We start from the raw sequence: 20142 nt of genomic DNA on the forward strand, positions 1-20142 counted from the left end.
CTAGTGGCAGATGCACCAGCCCAAATATGACAGCAATACTCCATACATGGGCGAATAGTGGCCTTATAGAGGTATAGGATACTTTCAGGCGTTAATAGCTTTCTAGCACGGTAGAGAGAACCCACCTTCTTCGCAGCGGTCCTGGCTTACTCACCTTCACTCCAAACAAAGCATATTGCCACTTGAACGTAAGGGGCTACTAATTGTGACCATGTCTAAGGAAGAATAAGATGTTGTTTTACGTGGTATTTGAACTTCTGCATGTCAGTGCAGTTTGGGAAGCAGGCAACAGGAAGAGAATACCAAAGTTTAGCTGTTCTACGGAAGAAAAGAAGCTATTAGTGTAGAAAACTTTCTGACATTTAGGGACCCCCAACAGTGAAGGGGTGTGATTTTGTTACTAAGCAGGTTTGTTGGGGATATGTGTACATCAAGTGGGCATGCATGCAATGAGTTCATCAGAACACATTCCATTAAAATACTTGTAAAACAGGCACAGGGATGCAATATTGCGGTGATGAGACAGGGGTTGGAGCCTAGTTGACAAAGTGGGACCTATTAGATTGCAGACCCTTGTTTGGATCCTATCCAAGAGGGAGAGACGAGTGGTAGATGCACCAGCCCAGATGTGGCAACAATACTTCATACATGGGCGAATGGTGGCCTTATAGAGGCACAGGATACTCTCAGGTGTGAGCACTTTTCTAGCACGATAGAGGGAGCCCACCTTCCTTGCAGCAGCCTTTGCAATGTCCTCAATGTATTTATTCCAGTTCATATTTCCTGTGAATGCTAAACCAATGAGTTTGAGGGAAGAATTCTCAGGTAGGGTGTTATTTGTCATGGATATCGGGGGTTGGAGAGGTTTCTTGTAATTGTTAAAGGAGAGCAGCTTAGTCTTACTAGCATTAAATGTCACCATCCATTTACATCCCCATTCAACTATGATCTGGAGGTCATTTTCTGCCATTGTCTTGGATTTGTGTACATCTGTTCTTCCCTAATGCATATTATAGAGCATTGTATCATCACCAAATATACCCATCTTGGACTCAATATTATCGGGGAGGTCATTGATGAATATCAGGAATAATAGTGGTCCAAGGATCGACCTCTGAAGCACTCCCACATTAATGTTATGCTGCTTGGATGTATGTCTGACTCATCCTTGAGGAATATGTTGCAGAAAGGTGGGTTGTCTGCATGTGGATTTGGGTGTGGACTTCACAGGGGAAATGGGCTGGGTGGAGGAGAAAGAGAGAGTTGGAAAGAAGTAGAAAGAGCGACAAAAGTTTTATCAAAAATATGTCACACTTTTGTCCTGGGCAACGCTAGATAGCCCTGCCAGCCAAATATAAAAAAATGATCTCAGTTAAATACAACTGTTCTTGAATTCACTCACTTTTCTGTCTGCCCTTGTGTCAAGATTCTAACAAAATTAACAAGTTAATGAGATGAAGGCAGTTAAAAAATTTTTTATATAATAGATAGCTGTTGTGCTATTGATATTCGTTATTCTAATAAAATTTTCGTACTTAAATCCCTACAGTCTGTAGCAGAATGGGGGCATAAATAGATGGTTTAACCCTTTACCACTAGAATTTTTTTATGCAATAAATAATTTTTTTTATCATGAACCCCACACGTGATGGAAGTTAGTGTGCAACTGACGCACAAACATAAACCTTTCATTCACTTGTTGAACCATGCATAGACCTGTACTTTGAAGACCAGTTGGGCTGACAAGGCTTATAATAGTAAGAAATATTTCATATTCAGGTGTTTTTTTAAAGGTGACTTGAAAGTACAGTTCGGCAGTAAAGGGTTAATGCTATTAAGACTAAGCTTTTTTTCTTTAACAATTATAAGAAACTTTCTCAACCAATTATTGCTATGACTGATAACACCCTATTTGAGAGCGTATCATTCAAGCTCTTCAGCTTAACATTCATAGATAACATAGATTTGAATAAATACATAGAAGATATTGCCAAGTCTACTGCAAAGAAAGTGGGCTCCCTCTACTGTACTAGAAAACTACTTACACCTGACAGTATTCTGTATTTCTACAAAGCTATCATTCACTGATGCGTGGAGTATTGTTACCACATATGGACTGATTCATCTTCCACTAGTCTCTCTTTCTCTCTTAGACAAGTTTCAAAAGCGAGTCACCAATCTAATAAGTCCCATTGCTACAATGTTGTATCCATGTTTTACAAGTAGTTTAATGGAATGTGCCTTGACGAATTTGTAACACTTGTGCTTCCTCAATTTACATACACCCAATTAAGTCGACAAGTAGCAAAATTCCACCCTTTCACTGTACAGATTTCTGGATGCCAGATAGCTTTTTACTATAATAGTTTCTTCTCTAAAACTGCTAGACTTTGGAATTCTCTCCTTGTTTCCTGCTTCCCTGTGCTAACATGCAAGAAATTTAAATATAATGCGAACAGACATCTCACTGCTCAATTCCCTACACAGTGTCACTCTAGATATGATCTCAAATAGTAGCTCCTTACATCCAAATAGTAATATACCTTGTTTGGGAAGAACAAGAGTAAAAAAAAATTTCTGATAAAAAAACTGTAAAAATGATTTTATTTCTTTTAAAAACAGCAAAATTGGGTACCATCGCATATTTATCAAGACAAACAACTTCCTGTTTGAAAGTGACCCACACTAAAAGAAAATGAATGAATATTTACTTAAAATTCTCCAAAACTATGGATTTTTTATTCATAAAAAAATAAACATAATGGAAAAGAAAATGTCCAAAAATAAGTAAACATAATAATAATAATAATATAAATAAAAATAAGTAAACATAATAATGATAATATAAATAAAAATAAGTAAACATAATAATAATAATATAAATAAAAATAAGTAAACTTCATAAAATAAAATACAACATGTCTTCAATAAGTTTCATATGGGCACTTTTCATATGGGCACTTTTGTCGATAGCACACATATCAAAACTCTAGTCCTCTTCAAAGTAATCTCCTCCGGCTTCAATGCCCTTGTTGTATCATTTCAACAACTTCTGAAAGGCCCATGGAAGCCCTCTTGTGTTCACATGTCAATGACCCTCGTCACAGCCTCTTTCATCTCCTCAATTGTCTCATAACAACAGCCTCTAAAGTTTTCCTTGAGCTAAGGGAATAATCAAAAGTCACAGGGTGCAAGGTCTGAACAATAGGGAGGGTGAGGAACTGTTTTAATGCCCATCTTGGTCAAATAGACTGTGAAAAACTTTGCACAAATATTCCACATCTTCAGTTCCGTACAAATAATTATGTATACAGTTCCCACACTGACATCAAACTGTGAACTTATTATCTCCATAGACACGATGGTGCTTATTCATAAAATTATTTATTTGGCCAATTCTGACTTCCTTACTCCTCCCATACCTCTTATCATCCTTCACAGACTCCCTGCCTTCCTTGAATCTCTTATGCCATTCAAAAACTGATGCTCGATTCATGTAAGATGATCCAAAAGCAGTCTAAAGCATTCCATATGTTTTTGTGGTATTTTTTCCAAGTTTAAAACATAATTTTATTGCATGTTTCTTCTAAAGAGTCCTCACCTCCAGATTGCATTTTCGAAATTCACCAGCTGTGACAATCAGGCTTTAGTAGGATGTATTCCAATTCCTGCTGTAGCTGTTCATTTAAACCTAAATCATAAAAATTGGTCAATCATCTCATAAGATGTGTATAGCAATAACATACTGAATTTTCAAGAGTCTACAACAATTTTAATTGCCTGTATGAAAAAATAATTCTGGAAACTTATTGAAGGCAGCTCATATATCATAATATAATATTCAGTAAAGTCTACGCTGTTTGGTGTGAGTCACTTTCAAAATAGGAAGCCATTTGTTTGAGTAAATATGCACTTATATATATTCAAAACTGTTTTCAGTTTGAGAGAAATGTTGAGCCAGTGTATCATTCTCTAAATGTCAGATTTTAAATGTCAATAAAATAATAAACTTTTTTATTTGATTAAAAACGCCATAATTAGATTTGGAACTTTTTTGCATCTAAATGTTTTATTAATTCCTCCATCTTGAAATTTGATTGGAACAAAAGATTGCAATATTTTTTATGTGCAACAGATTTGTTACTTTACACGGCATTTCTTGGGACAACAGTGTAATATCACTTCTATCATTCTCTCCGCCGCCCCCCACAACTTCCTTTGATTTCCCTCTCCCCTTTCCTCACCCATCTTTCTCTTTCACTGAGCAGACACACAAGTAACTCGAGTCAGCATAAGGGGAAAAAAAATCTGAGTTAATTGCCTTTACATGATAACATTAAAAGATGTTTGTACATCTTGATAATATTAAATGATATAAATGGCCATTTGAAACCAACCCCAAAGAATGAATCTCTTTTTTTTTTAATTTTAGATATTATAGATCTGTGGTTAAACTAAATTTTAGGGTGTTTGTTGCGTATGTTTCAAGCTTTATCTGGACATAGAGCTATTTTGCTCTTTATATAACAATTAACAATTAATTAAATTCTTGCTTTTTTACTTTGTTTGCATGTATAAACATCTGTGGTGAATAATGTCGACGAGAAACTTACAAATTATGGAGGGCAGGTTCATTGGAATTTGTAACCATGTCGTAAATAACAAGGCTTCCGTTGTACAAGCCAACCTACAATCAAAGTTTAAAAATGAGAGTCATCATGTAATTTCTACGGAAAGCAAAAAAAGAATTGGGAGTCAATAAATTGTAATGTTTATGTTAGATATCAACCTAAAACAGAAAGATAATAGAGTTATTTCCCTTGGATCGAGGAAAATAGAGTTATCGTCCTTGAGTACAGCAAGTCGGCCATTTGAGAAATCGAGAAAAATTTGTCTCACATCACAGACTTTTAAATCATCATGCATTCAGCGACTTCTGCATTAGCATTTAATCTGGAAATTGTTCAATACATCTGTTAATGATTAATGATTCGTCCATTGATAATATTTGGATGGTTATTAATCCAATAACATGCATGATCAGGCGTAACAGTTTATAATAAAGATTGTGATTTGTAAGTGAATTATGTTTTCCTTTCAGTATTTTTTTGCGGAGTTCAATTCAATTTACATTTTACAGGCAAACAAATGCATTTCTCCTCTTCTTTATTTGTTTTCTGGAATCGGTGATCCTTTTTTTAAGAACAGAAAAATATCTGAAAAAATTACTGATCGATCAATACAGAAAAACATCTCAATTACAAAGATTTGTTCAGTCTGAACAGTGATTGAATGAGATAACAAAATTTGCTATTCGAGAATGTAATTCACTAATCATTTTACTTGCTTGTACTATTTTTATTATTATCAAGGCCAAGAGGTACTCAAGGGTATTGGTTAATAAAATGGAATGATTATCAATCAAAAGATGAGGAACAATTAATGGCACAAGCTAAATTTGTTTGCGTATGGGATATTATGGCTGTTAAATTGCCGCCAATTATAATTATTTTAGTTTCCCTGATGGCAATGGAATATCTAACATCACACGCAATGTGGAAGATTGTTGATAGACTGAAACAAGAATGGTGTTAGGACCTTAATCTTATTTTCGTTGACATTTTAATGTTGATTTGATGATCGTCCCTTTTTTGAATAGCATTTCTATAGCATCTAAGTGATGTGGTGTGTTGCACACAGGGCCTTTGAGCGTGTAGTGTTGTAGCTTAGTGAATGTGTAGAGTGCTTAGCTGCTTGGCTTTCAGGTGCTTTGCTCCTCTTGCTTCCAGCTGTAACCGCCACCTATACTCGCAAGAGTGAAGGGGAGGCAGTTTAGTAAGCCCTGCCCACTGGTGGTTAGAGCGTCTCACTGGTCAAGACTCGCATGCCACCTCCTCGTGGTACATCACGGTTTAACTGGGTACCTTGCGGCCCCAGGCTAAGTGTATGTGGGATCTCGGAGTAGTCTGGAGCCCCAGAGGTGTTGAGTGCATGGCCCTCCGGCGTGAGGACACGCCCTGGCTTACACCAATCCAGACCCCAGCTATGTGGTCAAATAGCAAAATGTCATCTCGGCAGCAGGAGTTGGCAGTCATGGTATGAGCGCAGCTGATATATTTTTCAACCACCGGTCTCCCATGGCGGATCACTGAGCGGATGAATCAAGAACGATCAACGGTCAGGGATCAACACCCAGTTAGCGGGTACTGCGGGGCAACCTACCACTGCTCCAGCTGTCGCACTCCTGTGCTCCGCTGGGGTCCGCAATGTTGGGTCCAGAGGTGGATGTTCTGTTCTGGGCATGCACTCATCCACTACTTCCCTGCCCCGGCGCTTGACGTTTCAGGCAACTACTATGGATATGTCAAGAATAAATTCTCAGCGACTGGCAATTCGGGAGCCCCCTGCAGTCGGGGGTGCTGTCGTTGCTCGGCAGGGCCCGCGTTCTAGGCAGGCGCGCCCCGGTCGACATCCTGCTACTGCCTCCCCACTACACCTGGCCTGCTGGAATGTCCGCTCCCTTGGGGTGACTTCCTCTCTTGACAGTTTTCATCCTCGGAAGTCTGCTGTTATCGACCTGGAATTACTCCGGTTGGGGGTGGATGTCTCAGCACTAGGCGAGACATGGCTCACTGGAAATGGCTCCATACGTGAAGCTAACTTCACATTTTACTGGACTGGCTACCCTGACTTGGAGAGACCAAAACATGGAGTGGGTTTTGCCATCTGCAACAAGCTGCTCAGCTTTGTCGAAACTCCCGTCGCCATCTCTCCCAGATTAATGTCACTACAGCTACACACCACCTCTGGTCCAGTGTCCCTATTGTCTGCCTACGCCCCAACCCTCACCTCGCCGGATGACCAGAAAGATGCTTTCTATCTCCAGCTGAGTGAGACCCTCTCCAAAATCGACCGCGGTCACCGCATAATCATCCTGGGTGATCTCAACGCTCGAGTAGGCAGTAACACCAATGCCTGGCCTGATGTCCTGGGTCCTCACGGAGTGGGCTCTATGAATGAAAATGGACAGCGTCTTCTGGAACTCTGTGCTACACACAGGCTGTGCATCCCATCAACCTTCTTTAAGGGCTCACCGTGGTCGAAGATGACATGGCAACACCCACGCTCTAAGCGCTGGCACCAGCTGGACCATGTGATCACTCAAAAGAAGCACCTCCAGGATATCATCCACTGCAGGACAATGCACTCTGCGGACTGTGACACAGACCACTCACTTGTGCGCTGTAAGCTTAAACTAAAGCCAAAGAAAATCCACCTGTCTTGCTCAAAACCACTTTCAACGCTCAATGTTCTTGCTACTAAGTCCAAGGAGAAATGCCAACATTTTCAAGCTTCAATACAATCCACCTTTGGCCAGTCTGCACCCCCTCAGGATGCTGCCTCTGCCTGGCTGCGGATTCGTGACACTGTTGGAGTTTGCGCACTCTCCAGTTTTGGTAGACGTACAGTAAAGCAGCCGGACTGGTTCAGACACCACGCGGACACACTCCATCAAGCACTAGCAGAAAAGCGAGCGGCAAGACTGGCTGTGATGCAGGACCCCTCTCCTCAAGCTACTAGCCTCTGGAAGCAGAGCCGCTCAAAAGTGCAGCGCCTAACTCGAGAGGCTAAACACAACTATTGGAGTGACATCTCCAAGCGTGCTGAAGACTGCTCTGCCACCGGCAACACCGGTGGCATGTACCAAGCTCTGAAAGAGGCTCTAGGTCCTCCTGTGAAGAAATCATCTCCTTTGCGATCTCTGACCGGAGAACTACTCACCAATCCTGATGATCAGCTTGACCGTTGGGTGGAGCACTACAGCTCACTGTATGCTCAACCTGTAGCAGCTAGTGAGGCTGCTATAATAGCTGCTGTTCCCCAACTACCAGTCCTCCATGAGCTAGATTACGACATCACCATCGATGAAGTACACAAGACCATCAAGCTACTGAGGAACAACAAAGCCCCCGGCGTGGATGGGCTACCTTCAGAAATCTTTCAGATGCGGTGGTGACTCACTAACTGAGGAACTCCATCATCTCTTCTCAATCTGCTGGAATGAAGGTACTATTCCCGATGAACTTCGTAACGCCAACATAGTTACCCTGTATAAGAACAAAGGGTTTCGCTGCGACTGCAACAACTACCGTGGCATATCTCTACTTTCCCAGCCTGGAAAGATCTATGCCCGCTTAGTCCTGCCACGTCTCCAGATTATTGCCAACAGAATTCTTCCTGAGAGTCAATGTGGCTTTCGACTTGGCCGCTCTACCACTGACATGATCTTTTCTGTTCGTCAGATCCAGGAGAAATGCATTGAGCAAGGCCGTCCTCTCTATGCAGTTTTCGTTGACTTGACGAAGGCCTTTGATTATGTTAGCAGATCAGGGCTATTTCTAGTCCTCCGTCTACTGGGCTGCCCTCCCAAACTCCTGAAAACCATACAAGAATTTCACGATCAGATGAAGGCTACAGTACAGTTTGAGGGCTCTCGTTCTAAAGAGTTCCCCATCTCTTGTGGTGTCAAGCAAGGCTGCGTGTTAGCTCCTACTCTGTTCGGAATATATTTCTCAGCTGTTCTGCGCCGAGCCTTCCCAAACCCAACTGGAGTGCTCCTTCACACTCGCAGTACTGGAGGCCTATTCAACCTGGCCAGGCTACGCTCAAAAACTATGGTTAACCGCGTACAGATCCGTGAACTCCTGTACGCTGATGATGCTGCCTTCATCGCCAACTCGGAGGTTGAGCTTCAGGCAATGTGCTCCTCCTTTGCTTCTGCCTGCGAGGAGTTTGGTCTCAAAATCAGCCTAGGCAAGACGGTGGTCTTTGCCCAGCCTGCTGGGCTTTCACCCATAATAACCGTAAACAATCATGTACTGTCAAACGTCACCAAGTTCACTTACTTGGGTTCTACAGTTGATAACACCAACAGTCTTGATTGTGAACTGGACTCCCGCATTGGAAAGGCATCAACAACTTTCGGCAGGCTTAGTGAGAGAGTCTGGAATAACAAGTCCCTCTCGCTACACCTAAAGATCAAGGTTTACGAGGCCTGCATCCTCAGCACTCTCCTGTATGGCAGTGAGACTTGGTGCACCTACCGCCGACACGAACACCGTCTGAACGCCTTCCACTTCCGATGCCTGCGCACAATTCTTGGATTCACATGGAAGGATCATGTACCAAACACAGCTATCCTCTCCACGACCAAGAGTACTGACATGTACACAGTGCTGCGCATCCGTCGCTTACGTTGGGCTGGCCACACCTGCCGCATGGACGACAGCCGGCTACCAAAAGCACTTCTCTTTGGAGAGATAGCTGATGCCCCTCGCTGTGCTGGCAGGCCACGCCTCCGCTACAAGGATGTCCTGAAACGTGACCTCCAGGTCTTCGGCATCCCTCACAACACTTGGGAAACCTCTGCCGGCAACCGAGTAAAGTGGCAAGCTGCTATAAGATCTGGTGCCAAAAGATCCTGCCAGCAATACACAGACTTCCTGAACTGTAGAAGACTGAAGCGCCTTGCCAATCGTCGTCCTCGACGTTAAGGGCCTATGTGTGTGTGTCTATGCCATCCACGAAGATATAATGTTCCAAAAATCACGTAAATGGATCAAATAGTTAGTTTTTTTTTAAAGAAAATTAAAATTTACGATTTTAGCAATTTACGATTGTTAGCAATTTATAATTTTGTACTTATTTTGAATACAATCAAAATCTCGGTAGTCGAATTGAATTGCCTTGTATGCAAATAATATCACACTCATGATTTCTGCAAAGTTTTGCATTAAATTCTTTTGTTTTTGATAATCATTTAATGTTTAAAGAAATGGTGGTCAATGCTGGTTTTGGAGGCAGATGTTGGACTTTCTTCATACTTTAGATTGATAATCTACTAACATTTTTGGAGTTTATGGACAGCGTTTGTCTTTTGGATATTTTTAAAATGTTTGGTAGAACTCATATTCATAACGGTAAATGTTTACTTGACATCGTGATGTAAACGCTTCTACATTGATCACCATTTGTAAAGAACTACATAAAAAGTGAGAAATTGTCGTATGACCACATGTTTTAAAGGCAAACAAAAAAAAGAATTTATGGAGTGATTTCTGACAGGTATTCATTGACATTAACTATGTTATCACCATTTACAAGGAAGCAGTCCTGAAGTAAGATGTTTCACAAGCAGAAAACCCTTGTAAAGAAGTTCTGTCGATGGAAATTCTTCCTGACATTAAACACATGAGAAAAGAAAAAAAAGTTTTTTTCTGTTGTGGTAGGAAGACGAGTTTTTAATGTAAATGTCTTACAATGTGTCGGTTTGTACTCTAAGTTTCACAACATCACACACTATTGCCCAAGAATGGTGGAAGTCCAGTGTTGATTCCGTTGTAAATAGCTTTGTGACTTACGCATCATCTTTGTCATTACAATCCAGGTCTTCTATTGACAGAAGGATTCAGATAAGATTGTATCAATTGGATCCTGAGTGATTGAAACACTATAGTTATTTGGTTATGACAAGCACCTGCTGCCAGTGTTGAACAATGCAGCAATGGAGATATTCAGTGGCTTCAGCATTTAGCACAAAGTCAGGAAGGCAGATGAACAGCATACTCCGTTGGTCGAGTGTTACATCTGATGTGTGTTATCGATTTAATAACTAAAAATGATCAATGGATAAAGTATAACCTTTAACACATTTATTTAACAACTTACAGGTTAAATGATAAAATAACATAGAAACTGATGAATGCATTATAATTAAAGTCACGCATTTTATTTACTTCTCAAACTGCCATGGCAGACGTGCTCTTTTCAAGGGTGATAACTTGATAACTCTACTTCCTTAAGTTCAAGGAAAATAACTATTATTATTTTTAGGTGTACTTAACCACCACCACCAAGTGAGTAGGCCAGTGAACATGACAGTGTAACGTCACTTCCTGATCAACTTGTAGATATAGAAAGTTTTCGATATTCAACCTCGTGGTCATGCTAACAAGCATAAAAAATATGGCTGTGTTCTAAAGAGAAAGAACAATTCTCCATTTGGATAATAATTATTATAATTGCACATTTGGGATAATTTTAATCTAACAAAATATAGTAAGTGAACTCGTTTTTGAACTTATTTCTATCGGAGAAAGTCGAATATTTCATTTTATTTCTTTTTCTTTTACTACAAAACAATTTTTATATAATATTTTTCAGTCTGTTCTTTTAATAGTAAATAAAACTTTTCACTGAGTATTTCCAAATATTTTAAAGTTAGCATTTTTCATGGCAGTTTTTTTTTTTTTTTAGCACTGGGCATAATTTATTTCTTTGAAATATATTTAAAACTTCAAGTTTTTGTTTTTTATAACATTTTAACTGTAAATAATTTACATGACGGGTTTGTTTTACTGTACACATAGATTCGAAAAAGTTGTCAAAAAACAAATATATAACAAATAAATGCTATCATGCTTCAAAGCATGTGAACTGTTTCGTATGTTGGTCATTTAATTTTCATTGGGGAAAAAGAACTTGTGTTTGTAGTTTGATTTTTTTATAGTTGGTGTTCATTTGCATATGAGGATAACAACTACTTAAGAAAGACAAATTGAGAAAAGAGATTGCAATGCCAAGGCACACTAGGAGGCAGGAATTGAATTTTGAACAGCGAGAATGTTGGAGCTAAGATTTGTTGGTGTCCATTGCAATGTTATTGAAGAGATTGCAATACTATTGAAGAGATTGCAATGCTAAGGCACACTAGGAGACAATACAAAAAGGAGAATGATAGATCAATTGGGATATACAAAACATTCAAACGAAACCTAAGAGATATTAGTTGCTATTGATGAAGGCAGGGATATCATATTTGTTTTCATTATGAAAAAGTCTAAAGGAAATATTTAGACAACAAATATCTACATAAAAATATTGTTTAGACAAAAAAATGTTTGGGCAAAAAAATGTTTCAACAAAAATCTGTTTGGAAAAAAAGTTTAGCTTGAAAAGATGTCTCACTTACAGCTAATAAGTTGCTGTTTGTATTAGAAAAACTGACAGCTGTAACTCCATGTTCAGTATGGAACATTCTTTCAGGAAACTGAAATAACAAGCAGATAAATCTGTTAAATAAATTATAAATGTCCAAAGACAAGCGAACACAGAATAGAAAATTCTTTGCTATACTTATGTATTATGCAAAAATAAATATCCTCACTAAAAATTAGGAACAATCATTAAGAACAAGTTTAATCTAATCAATATAATAATAATATATATAAAAGCTAAGATGTGTGTGTGTGTGTGTGTGTGTGTGTGTGTGTGTGTGTGTGTGTGTGTGTGTGTGTGTGTGTGTGTGTGTGTACATTTTTCTGTATGTCCGCCAAAGGCTTTCTTCGGCAGGATTCTTGGGGGGGGGGGGGTATTTCTTATAACTTTTTATATGCTACCGAGATCATATGTAACACTTATGAAACGACGTCGTAAAAGTCTTTTTATTTCAGCGACTGTTATCTTACAAAATTCGCGCTGCTCCTCCTCCTCCTCTTGCTACTATGGCATGAGATTTGACCTAGAAAACCTGGGTTTATAAACACTTATTTTCGACTCATATAAAGTTACTGCCTTCGCGGTGTCATATTATGTCATCAGACTATTAACCTCAAGGCTTAGGGTTCGAGCCTACCTTCATCCTAAACCTTTTTTTTGTTTTTATTCGTTTTTTTTTAATATTTAAACTGAATTATTACTTTTAGTTTCCATCTACCTCCGCCAACACACACACCTATTTTTTGCGTTCGCTGTGTTTTTTTGTTTTTATTTTTCAGATTTTTTTTACCATCGTTCGTTTTTTGGGTTTTTTTTCCATAATGTTTGCATTTTCTTTTTTTAGTTTTTGTTTTAACATCATTCGTTTGTTTTTTATAATATTTAAACAGGGTTATTACTTCGCTTATTCTTTTATTTTGATTTACCCCCCCCCCCCCAACATACACATCTCTGAACACTCAGGCAATGCCGGGTACCCCCGCTAGTTCATAAATATAAAAAAATGTGTGTGTATGTATGTGTGTGCACGTTTTCTATATGCCTGCAAAAGGCTTTTTTCAGGGAAGCGCCGGTCAGCTCACTTCTTCTTAAAACTTTTTATATGCTGTCTAGATGATAATATGTATGACTTAACAACAGCATGTATTTATTGCCTGAATTTTAAACGCTATTTTTTCCAGAGTTTTAGATCACTGCGTGTTTCTTTCGTTATTCGGTATAAAAAAAGCGAAACTGGATTCGAATTGGTCGTGTGGTCTCCAGAAAGCAATATAAATGTTTGGTCAATGTCGGCTTTTCACCATAATATCATACGATTGCTTTCATTTGGACAACACTCCTCTAATAAATCGAGGAGCTGCTTTTTCTCCCCAAAGTTAGGTTTTCACCTCATTAAAAACTGTCCCGCACACACACCTCCAAACACTCGGGCAACACAGAGTACCCTCCGCTAGTCTATATATATAAAAGCGAAAATGTGTGTATGTATGTATGTTCGCTATTTGTGTATGTCTTCAAAAGGCTCTTTTCCGGCAGATTCTCGAGGACGTCGCTCATTTTTAAAACTTTTTATATCACGTCTAAATCATAATATCTACGACTTAACAACGGTGGTCGCCTCTCTATTTAATTTGCCTGACTTTGAAACGTTAATTATTCGACATGTTTGGATCGGCACGTGTTGCATTCATTTTTCGGTATAAAAAAAAGCGAAACTCGATTCGAATTACTGGCCCATGGCCAGTGGTCTCCAGAAAGCTATGTAACATTTGGTAAATGTCGGCTTATCGTCATATCAGACAGTTGCTTTCATTTCGAGACGAGACACGCCCCCTAATAAAACTTTCGACAGACTGAACAAAAATTGACAAACTTGGTCTCATATGAAAGCCACATCCTTCGCCCGACAAATATAAAAAAATTGGCCAAAAACGTTAATTTTTCATCCTGAAAACAACACCTTTCTACAGGGGGGGGGTCAGCAAAAACCATCCTCTCATAACGAGATCAGTTCTACGCATGCGTCAGACGACGTTATAACCTGATTTAGTTTAAATATTTGAAGAACTGACACAATTTCATGTACGTTGTGTTAGCTCAGTTGGTTAGAGCGTTGGGTCATTATCTAAATATTTTGAGTTTGAATCGTGGTGTGAGATGTTTTCATTTTTTTTCGATTTTTTAAATTTTAATATTGAAGCAGGGTTATTTAAGCCATTTTTCACGTAACATTCATTTTTCTGTTTTTTTTTTACTTCGCTTATTCTTAGGTTTTCATTAACCCCCCCCACCACCACCACCACCACTGACTGACCACACACACCCAAAAACACACCCGAAAACACCCGGGTTCCCACCGATTTTTTAAATTTTAATATTGAAACAGGCTTATCAACGTCCTCTTATCTCTAAAGGTTGTAAGTTCGAATCGTGGTGTGAGATGTCTTTTTCTTCTTTTTTTTTCGATTTTTAAAGTTTTAATATCGAAACAGGGTTATTTAAGCCATTTTTCACATTCTATGTTTTTTTTTTGTTTTTATTTCTCAGATTTTTTAAAGAAATTTTAACGTTTGTTTTTCTGGGTTTTTTTCCATCACATTCACGTTTTCTTTTTTTGTTTTTCTGATTTTTTAAAGTTTTAACATTTTTTTTTATATATAATATTTAAACAGGGTGATTACTTCACTTATTCTTTTGATTTGAGTTACCCCCACCCTCACCCACCTGAGCACAAACACCTCTAAACACCCGGGCAACGCCGGGTACCCTCGCTAGTCTATATATATAAATGGCAAATGCGGCGCGCGCGTTTTTGTAGGTCCAAAAAAGGCTTTTTTCGCCGACGGTCCTGAGGTCGTTACTATCGCTTAGAAGTGTTTATATACCCCCTAGATAATAATATCTAGGATTTCGGAACGCGCGTCGCATCTAGATTTATTTACGTCGACTTTTACAAAATTATTGCTACTTTGGCTTCTCACGTGTTGATTCGGCTTTTTTGTATAAAAAGTGAAACTAATCCAACGCTTAGACACTGTTCTCGGCAATCGCGCCAGGAGCGTCCAGAAACAATCAGCTTTAATGCAAGGAAAATCCTTATATCAGACGATTGCTATTCGATTTGGACAATTGCCTTTTTATGGGGAGCTGGTTTCTCCCCAACATCTTGGGGAAACAAGACCAGCCAATGTTGAGTAAGCAAACCAAAAAGTTGAGTAAATAAACCCAAAAAAAAACCCGCAGTAAATGTTAACTCCGTTACTTCTATTTGACCTCATTAATAGAAGTAACGGAGTTAACTTTATTGCGGGCACCTGTCAATTCAAACATCTTTCCGTTACTATTTCTTGGTCGGCGAACGGTTAACATTGCACGTTTTTTTTCACACTTTATTATTTTCCCACTGCGCCTCAATTTACCCAAAACCACACACACCACCAAACACCCGAGCAACACCGGGTACCCCCCGCTAGTCTATATATATAAAAGCGAAAATGTGTGTATGTCCAAGAAAGGCTTTTTTTAGAGAAGGGCTCGGTCGGCTCACAACTTCTTAAAACTTTTTATATCACATATAAATCCTTATATCTCCGAGTTAACAACAGATCTCACACCTGTCTATTTCATTTGCTCGACTTCGGGAAGATCAATATTCAACAGTTTTCGCTCACCGCATGTGGATTAGGCTTTTTCCTATAATAAAAGCGACATTAATTCTGGCGGTATATTTCCAGTCGCATCGCCGGAAATGTCCGAAAGCAATCAGCTTTGATCAATGTGGAAATATTTTCCTTATATCAAACAATTGCTATTCAAATTGGACAAGGGGAGCTGGTTCCCCGCTTCAAACATCTTGGGAAAATAAAAATAAAAACCCCACAGTCAAAGTTGACCTCATTAAGACATTAAAACGTGCACCTGCAAATCCTAAGTAATTAAATAAATTCAAACGTGTTTCCGTTAGTATGTTGCGGTGGCCCAATAGTTAACGTCGCATGTTTTCTTTTTCACACTTTAATTTCCAACTTTGCCTCAAGGGTTCGGGTTCGATCCTCATACTCACCTACCAAAACTTTTTTTTTATTTTACCCCCCACCCCCGGAGTTTTGATTTACCTCCAAAACACTCGAGCAACGCTGGGTAGCCCCCACTAGTCTATCCATATAAAAGTGAAAATGTGTGTATGTATGTTTGTATATATGTATGTGTGTTTGTATGTCTCACAAAAACTTTCGATACGGGTCACGGATTTTCACGAGATTAGTATCATTTTAAACTTCTAACCTTTGCCCGACAAATATCGAAAAATTGGCCAAAAACATTAATTTCTTCACCCTAAAATCATCAGTTTTCTACAGGGAGGGGTCAGCAAAAACCATCCTCTCATGACAAGTTCGCTTCTACGCATGCGTCATATGACATCAGAACATGGTTTAGTTTAAATTTTTAAAAATTATCTAATTTTGTCGACGTTATCTTAGCTCAGCTGCTTAGAGCGCGGCCTCATTATCTAAAGGTTTTGGGTTCGACTCGTGGTGTGAGGTGTCTTTTTTTTTCGATTTTTTAAATTTTAATATTGAAACAGGGTTATTTAAGCCATTTTTAACATGTTTTTTTGGTTTTTATTTTTCAGATTTCTTAAAGAAGTTTTAACGTTTGTTTTTCTGTTTCGCCTTTTCTTTTTTTGTTTTTCCAATTTTTACATTTAACATCGTTCGTTTGCCTTACGTTAGTTTTTTTGTTTTTTTAAAATATTTACTTCGCTTATTCTTATATTTTGATAAACACCCCCCCCCACATCCGCCCGAGCACAAACACCTCGAAACACCCGGGCAATGCCGGGTACCCCCCCCACCGCTAGTCTATATATATAAAAGCGAAAATGTATGTGTGTTTGTTTGTGTGTATGTTTGTGTGTCTGCTAAAAACTTTCGACAGACACAACAAAAATTCACAAACTTGGTCTCATATGAAAGCCCCACGTTCCATACGACAATTATCGAAAAATTGGCCCAAAGTGACCATCAGAAGTGCGTCAACTGATCGATTTTCTGCAGGGGGGGCCCCCCCAAAAAAGTGACATATTTATGTTAAACATTACATATTTTTAAAGTGATTTATAACTGCCCCGAAAAATACGGCCACTAACTCTTCTACATAAAGTATACACGCGGCTGTTTATTTTGGGTCAACTTGTATTTAAAACTTGCTGAGTCATGTCACGTGATCTTGACGTCAGCAAGCTCTAATGGCAGTCTTAATTTACAATTTACAAATGTTGTTATCGGTAAAAAAAATTAATTAAAGCTAAACTATGAACTTCTACGCTATGGCAACGTTACCAAAGTTATTACCACATTCAAAATAGTTAGACTCGATAGTTAAACGAAAAATAATAAGTCAAACATGTGAAGTAAAAAAAAAAATATGCTTACAAAAAATATTAACAAAGTTTTTAAAAATAAAAACAGCCAGACGCCATTTTCCAGTCTTTAGAGTAAGGGAGATGAAGTGAGAGAGAGAGAGAGAGAGAGAGAGAGAGAGAGAGAGACAGAGAGAGAGAGAGAGATGTCTAGACAGATTCGACAGGGGGGAGGGTCAACAACGCATGCGTCAGATGACGTCATGACGTCGTGACCTGATTTACTTTAAATAGTTGATAAACCGAACAAACTTTATATACGCCACTTTAGCGTAGGTAGTTAAGGGCTGGTTCATTATCTAAACGTTTTGGGTTTAAATCGTGGTGTGAGATGTCTTCTTTTTTTTTTTCGATTTTTTCATTTAAATATTGAACCCTGTATTATTTAAGCCATTTTTCACGTAACGTTCGTTCGTTTTTCTGTTTTAATTTGTGTTTTACCCCCACCCCCGCTTAATTAAAACTTTGTTTTCTTTTCTTACTTCGCTTATAACAATGCTTACATCGTCATCGTCGTCGTAATGCTCAACGACTTTCAAACATCTTTCACTTCTGGCTGGCCGATTTTATTTTCAAACTTCGCCTCAGAGGTTCGGCTTCAATCCTACCCCCCCCCCGGTTTCTTTTTTATTTAACACCACACACCCCTACAAACACCCGGGCAACGCCGGGTACCCCTCGCTAGTCTAAAAAAGCGAAAATGTGTGTTTGTATGTATGTATGTGTGTGTGTATGTCTTGCAAAAACTTTCGATATGAGTCACGGATTTTCACCAGATTGATATCATTTTCAACTTCCAACCTTCGCCCGACAAATATCGAAAAATTGGCCAAAAACGTTAATTCCTTCACCCTAAAATGCTCAGTTTTCTTCGGTGGGGGGGGGCAGCAAAAACCCTCCTTTCATGACGATTCCACTTCTTCGCATGCGTCATACGATGTCGTAACCTGATTTTCTTTAAATATTTGAAAAAGCAACACAATTTTGTAGACGTCGTCTTAGCTCAGTTTGTTAGAGCACGGCCTCATTACCTAAACGTTTTGGGTTCGAATCGTGGTGTGAGATGTCTTTTTTTTATTCAATTTTTTAAATTTTAATATTCAAGCAGGGTTATTTAAGCCAATTTTCACATGTTTTTCAGATTTTTCTGGGTTTTTTTTACTTCGCTTATTCTTAGGTTTTCATTAAAAACCCCAACCCCCTCCGACCACACACACCCAAAAACACCTGGGCAACGTCGGGTAACCCCCGAAGCAGGGTTATTTAAGCCATTTTTCACATGGTTTTTTTTTTTTAACATTCGTTTTTCTGTTTTGCGTTTTCTGTATCGTTCATTATCCTTACGTTAGTTTTTTTTTACTTCGCTTATTCTTATGTTTTGATTACCACCCCCCACCCCTGACCAAGCACACACACCTCCAAACACCCGGGCAACGCCGGATACCTCCCCCGCTAGTCTATATATATAAAAGCGGAAATGTATGTATGTATGTATGTATGTGTGTATGTTTGGATGTCTGCTGAAAACTTTCGACAGACACAACGAAAATTCACAAACTCGGTATCACATCAAAGCTCCATCCTTTGCTCGAAAAATATCAAAAAATTGGCCAAGAACGTTAACTTTTTCACTCCGAAATCGACAATTTTCGACAGGGGGTGGTCAACAAAAATGGTCCTCTTGTGACAATGACCGATTCTACGCATGCATCAGATGACGTCGTGACCTGATTTACTTTAAATAGTTGAAAAACCGAACAAATTTCATATATGTCGCGTTAGCTGAGTTGGTTAAGGCCTTGGTTCATTAGCTAAACGTTTTGGGTTCGAATCGTGGTGTGAGATTTTTTTTTTTTCGATTTTTTAAATTTAAATATTGAACCAGTGTTATTTAAGCCATTTTTCACGTAACGTTCGTTTTTCTGCTTTTTTTTTTTACTTTGCTTATTCTTAGCAACACCCAAAAACACCCAGGTACCTACCGATTTTTTAAATTTTAATATCGAAACAGGCTTATTTAAGCCATTTTTCACGTGTTCGTTTTTCTGTTTTCATCGTTCGTTTGCCTTACGTTAGTTTTTTATGTGTTTTTTTTTCAATGTTTTGATTACCCCTCCCCACCCTCTGCTTAATTAAAACGTTGTTTTCTTTTTTTACTTCGCTTATAACAAATAAACCTGGTCATTGACGTCGTCATCGTCATAAAGCTTGACGACTTCCGGGCGCGGACCTGTCAATTTGGTTCAGTAACTCATTCTGGCTGGCCGATTTTATTTTCAAACCTCGCCTCAGGGCTTCGGGTTCGATTCTATTCCTCCCCACTCCCCGGTTTCTTTTTTATTTAACATCACACACACCTACAAACATCCGGGCAACGCCGGGTACCCCCGCTAGTATTATATAAATCTGTTTTATCTGTTTAAATATATGTATGTAAGCCTGTCTAAAACTTTTGACAGAAGCGACGGATTTTCACGAGATCGGCATTATTTTGAAGCTCAGCGATTCGGATGACAAATATTGAAAAACTCTCAACTGGGCACTTTTCTACAAGGAGGGGTCGCTTTTTTCGCGAATATTTTCGAAAGTCATCTATTTTCCATTGACTAGCCTTAATTTTAACCTTCACATCTTCTGGTTTGACGATGGACACAATGGCAAAG

At 38.9% G+C, this 20142-nt stretch overlaps 1 protein-coding gene across 1 annotated transcript in view; it reads right to left on the reverse strand.

The window, feature by feature from the left end:
* LOC145260460 (dynein axonemal intermediate chain 4-like) overlaps nucleotides 1–20142 on the reverse strand; it is a 160170-nt gene that overhangs the window by 45794 nt on the left and 94234 nt on the right. Inside the window, exons 14-15 of the mRNA XM_080118537.1 lie at nucleotides 12032–12109; nucleotides 4614–4687 (exon numbers count right to left, since the gene is read on the reverse strand). Of these exons, the coding sequence (XP_079974663.1) occupies nucleotides 4614–4687; nucleotides 12032–12109 (152 nt within the window). The remainder of the gene's footprint in view (nucleotides 1–4613; nucleotides 4688–12031; nucleotides 12110–20142) is intronic.

This window comes from Euprymna scolopes, chromosome 3 (assembly GCF_053919585.1).
Source record: "Euprymna scolopes isolate OS-2025 chromosome 3, ASM5391958v1, whole genome shotgun sequence".
NCBI lineage: Eukaryota > Metazoa > Mollusca > Cephalopoda > Sepiida > Sepiolidae > Euprymna > Euprymna scolopes.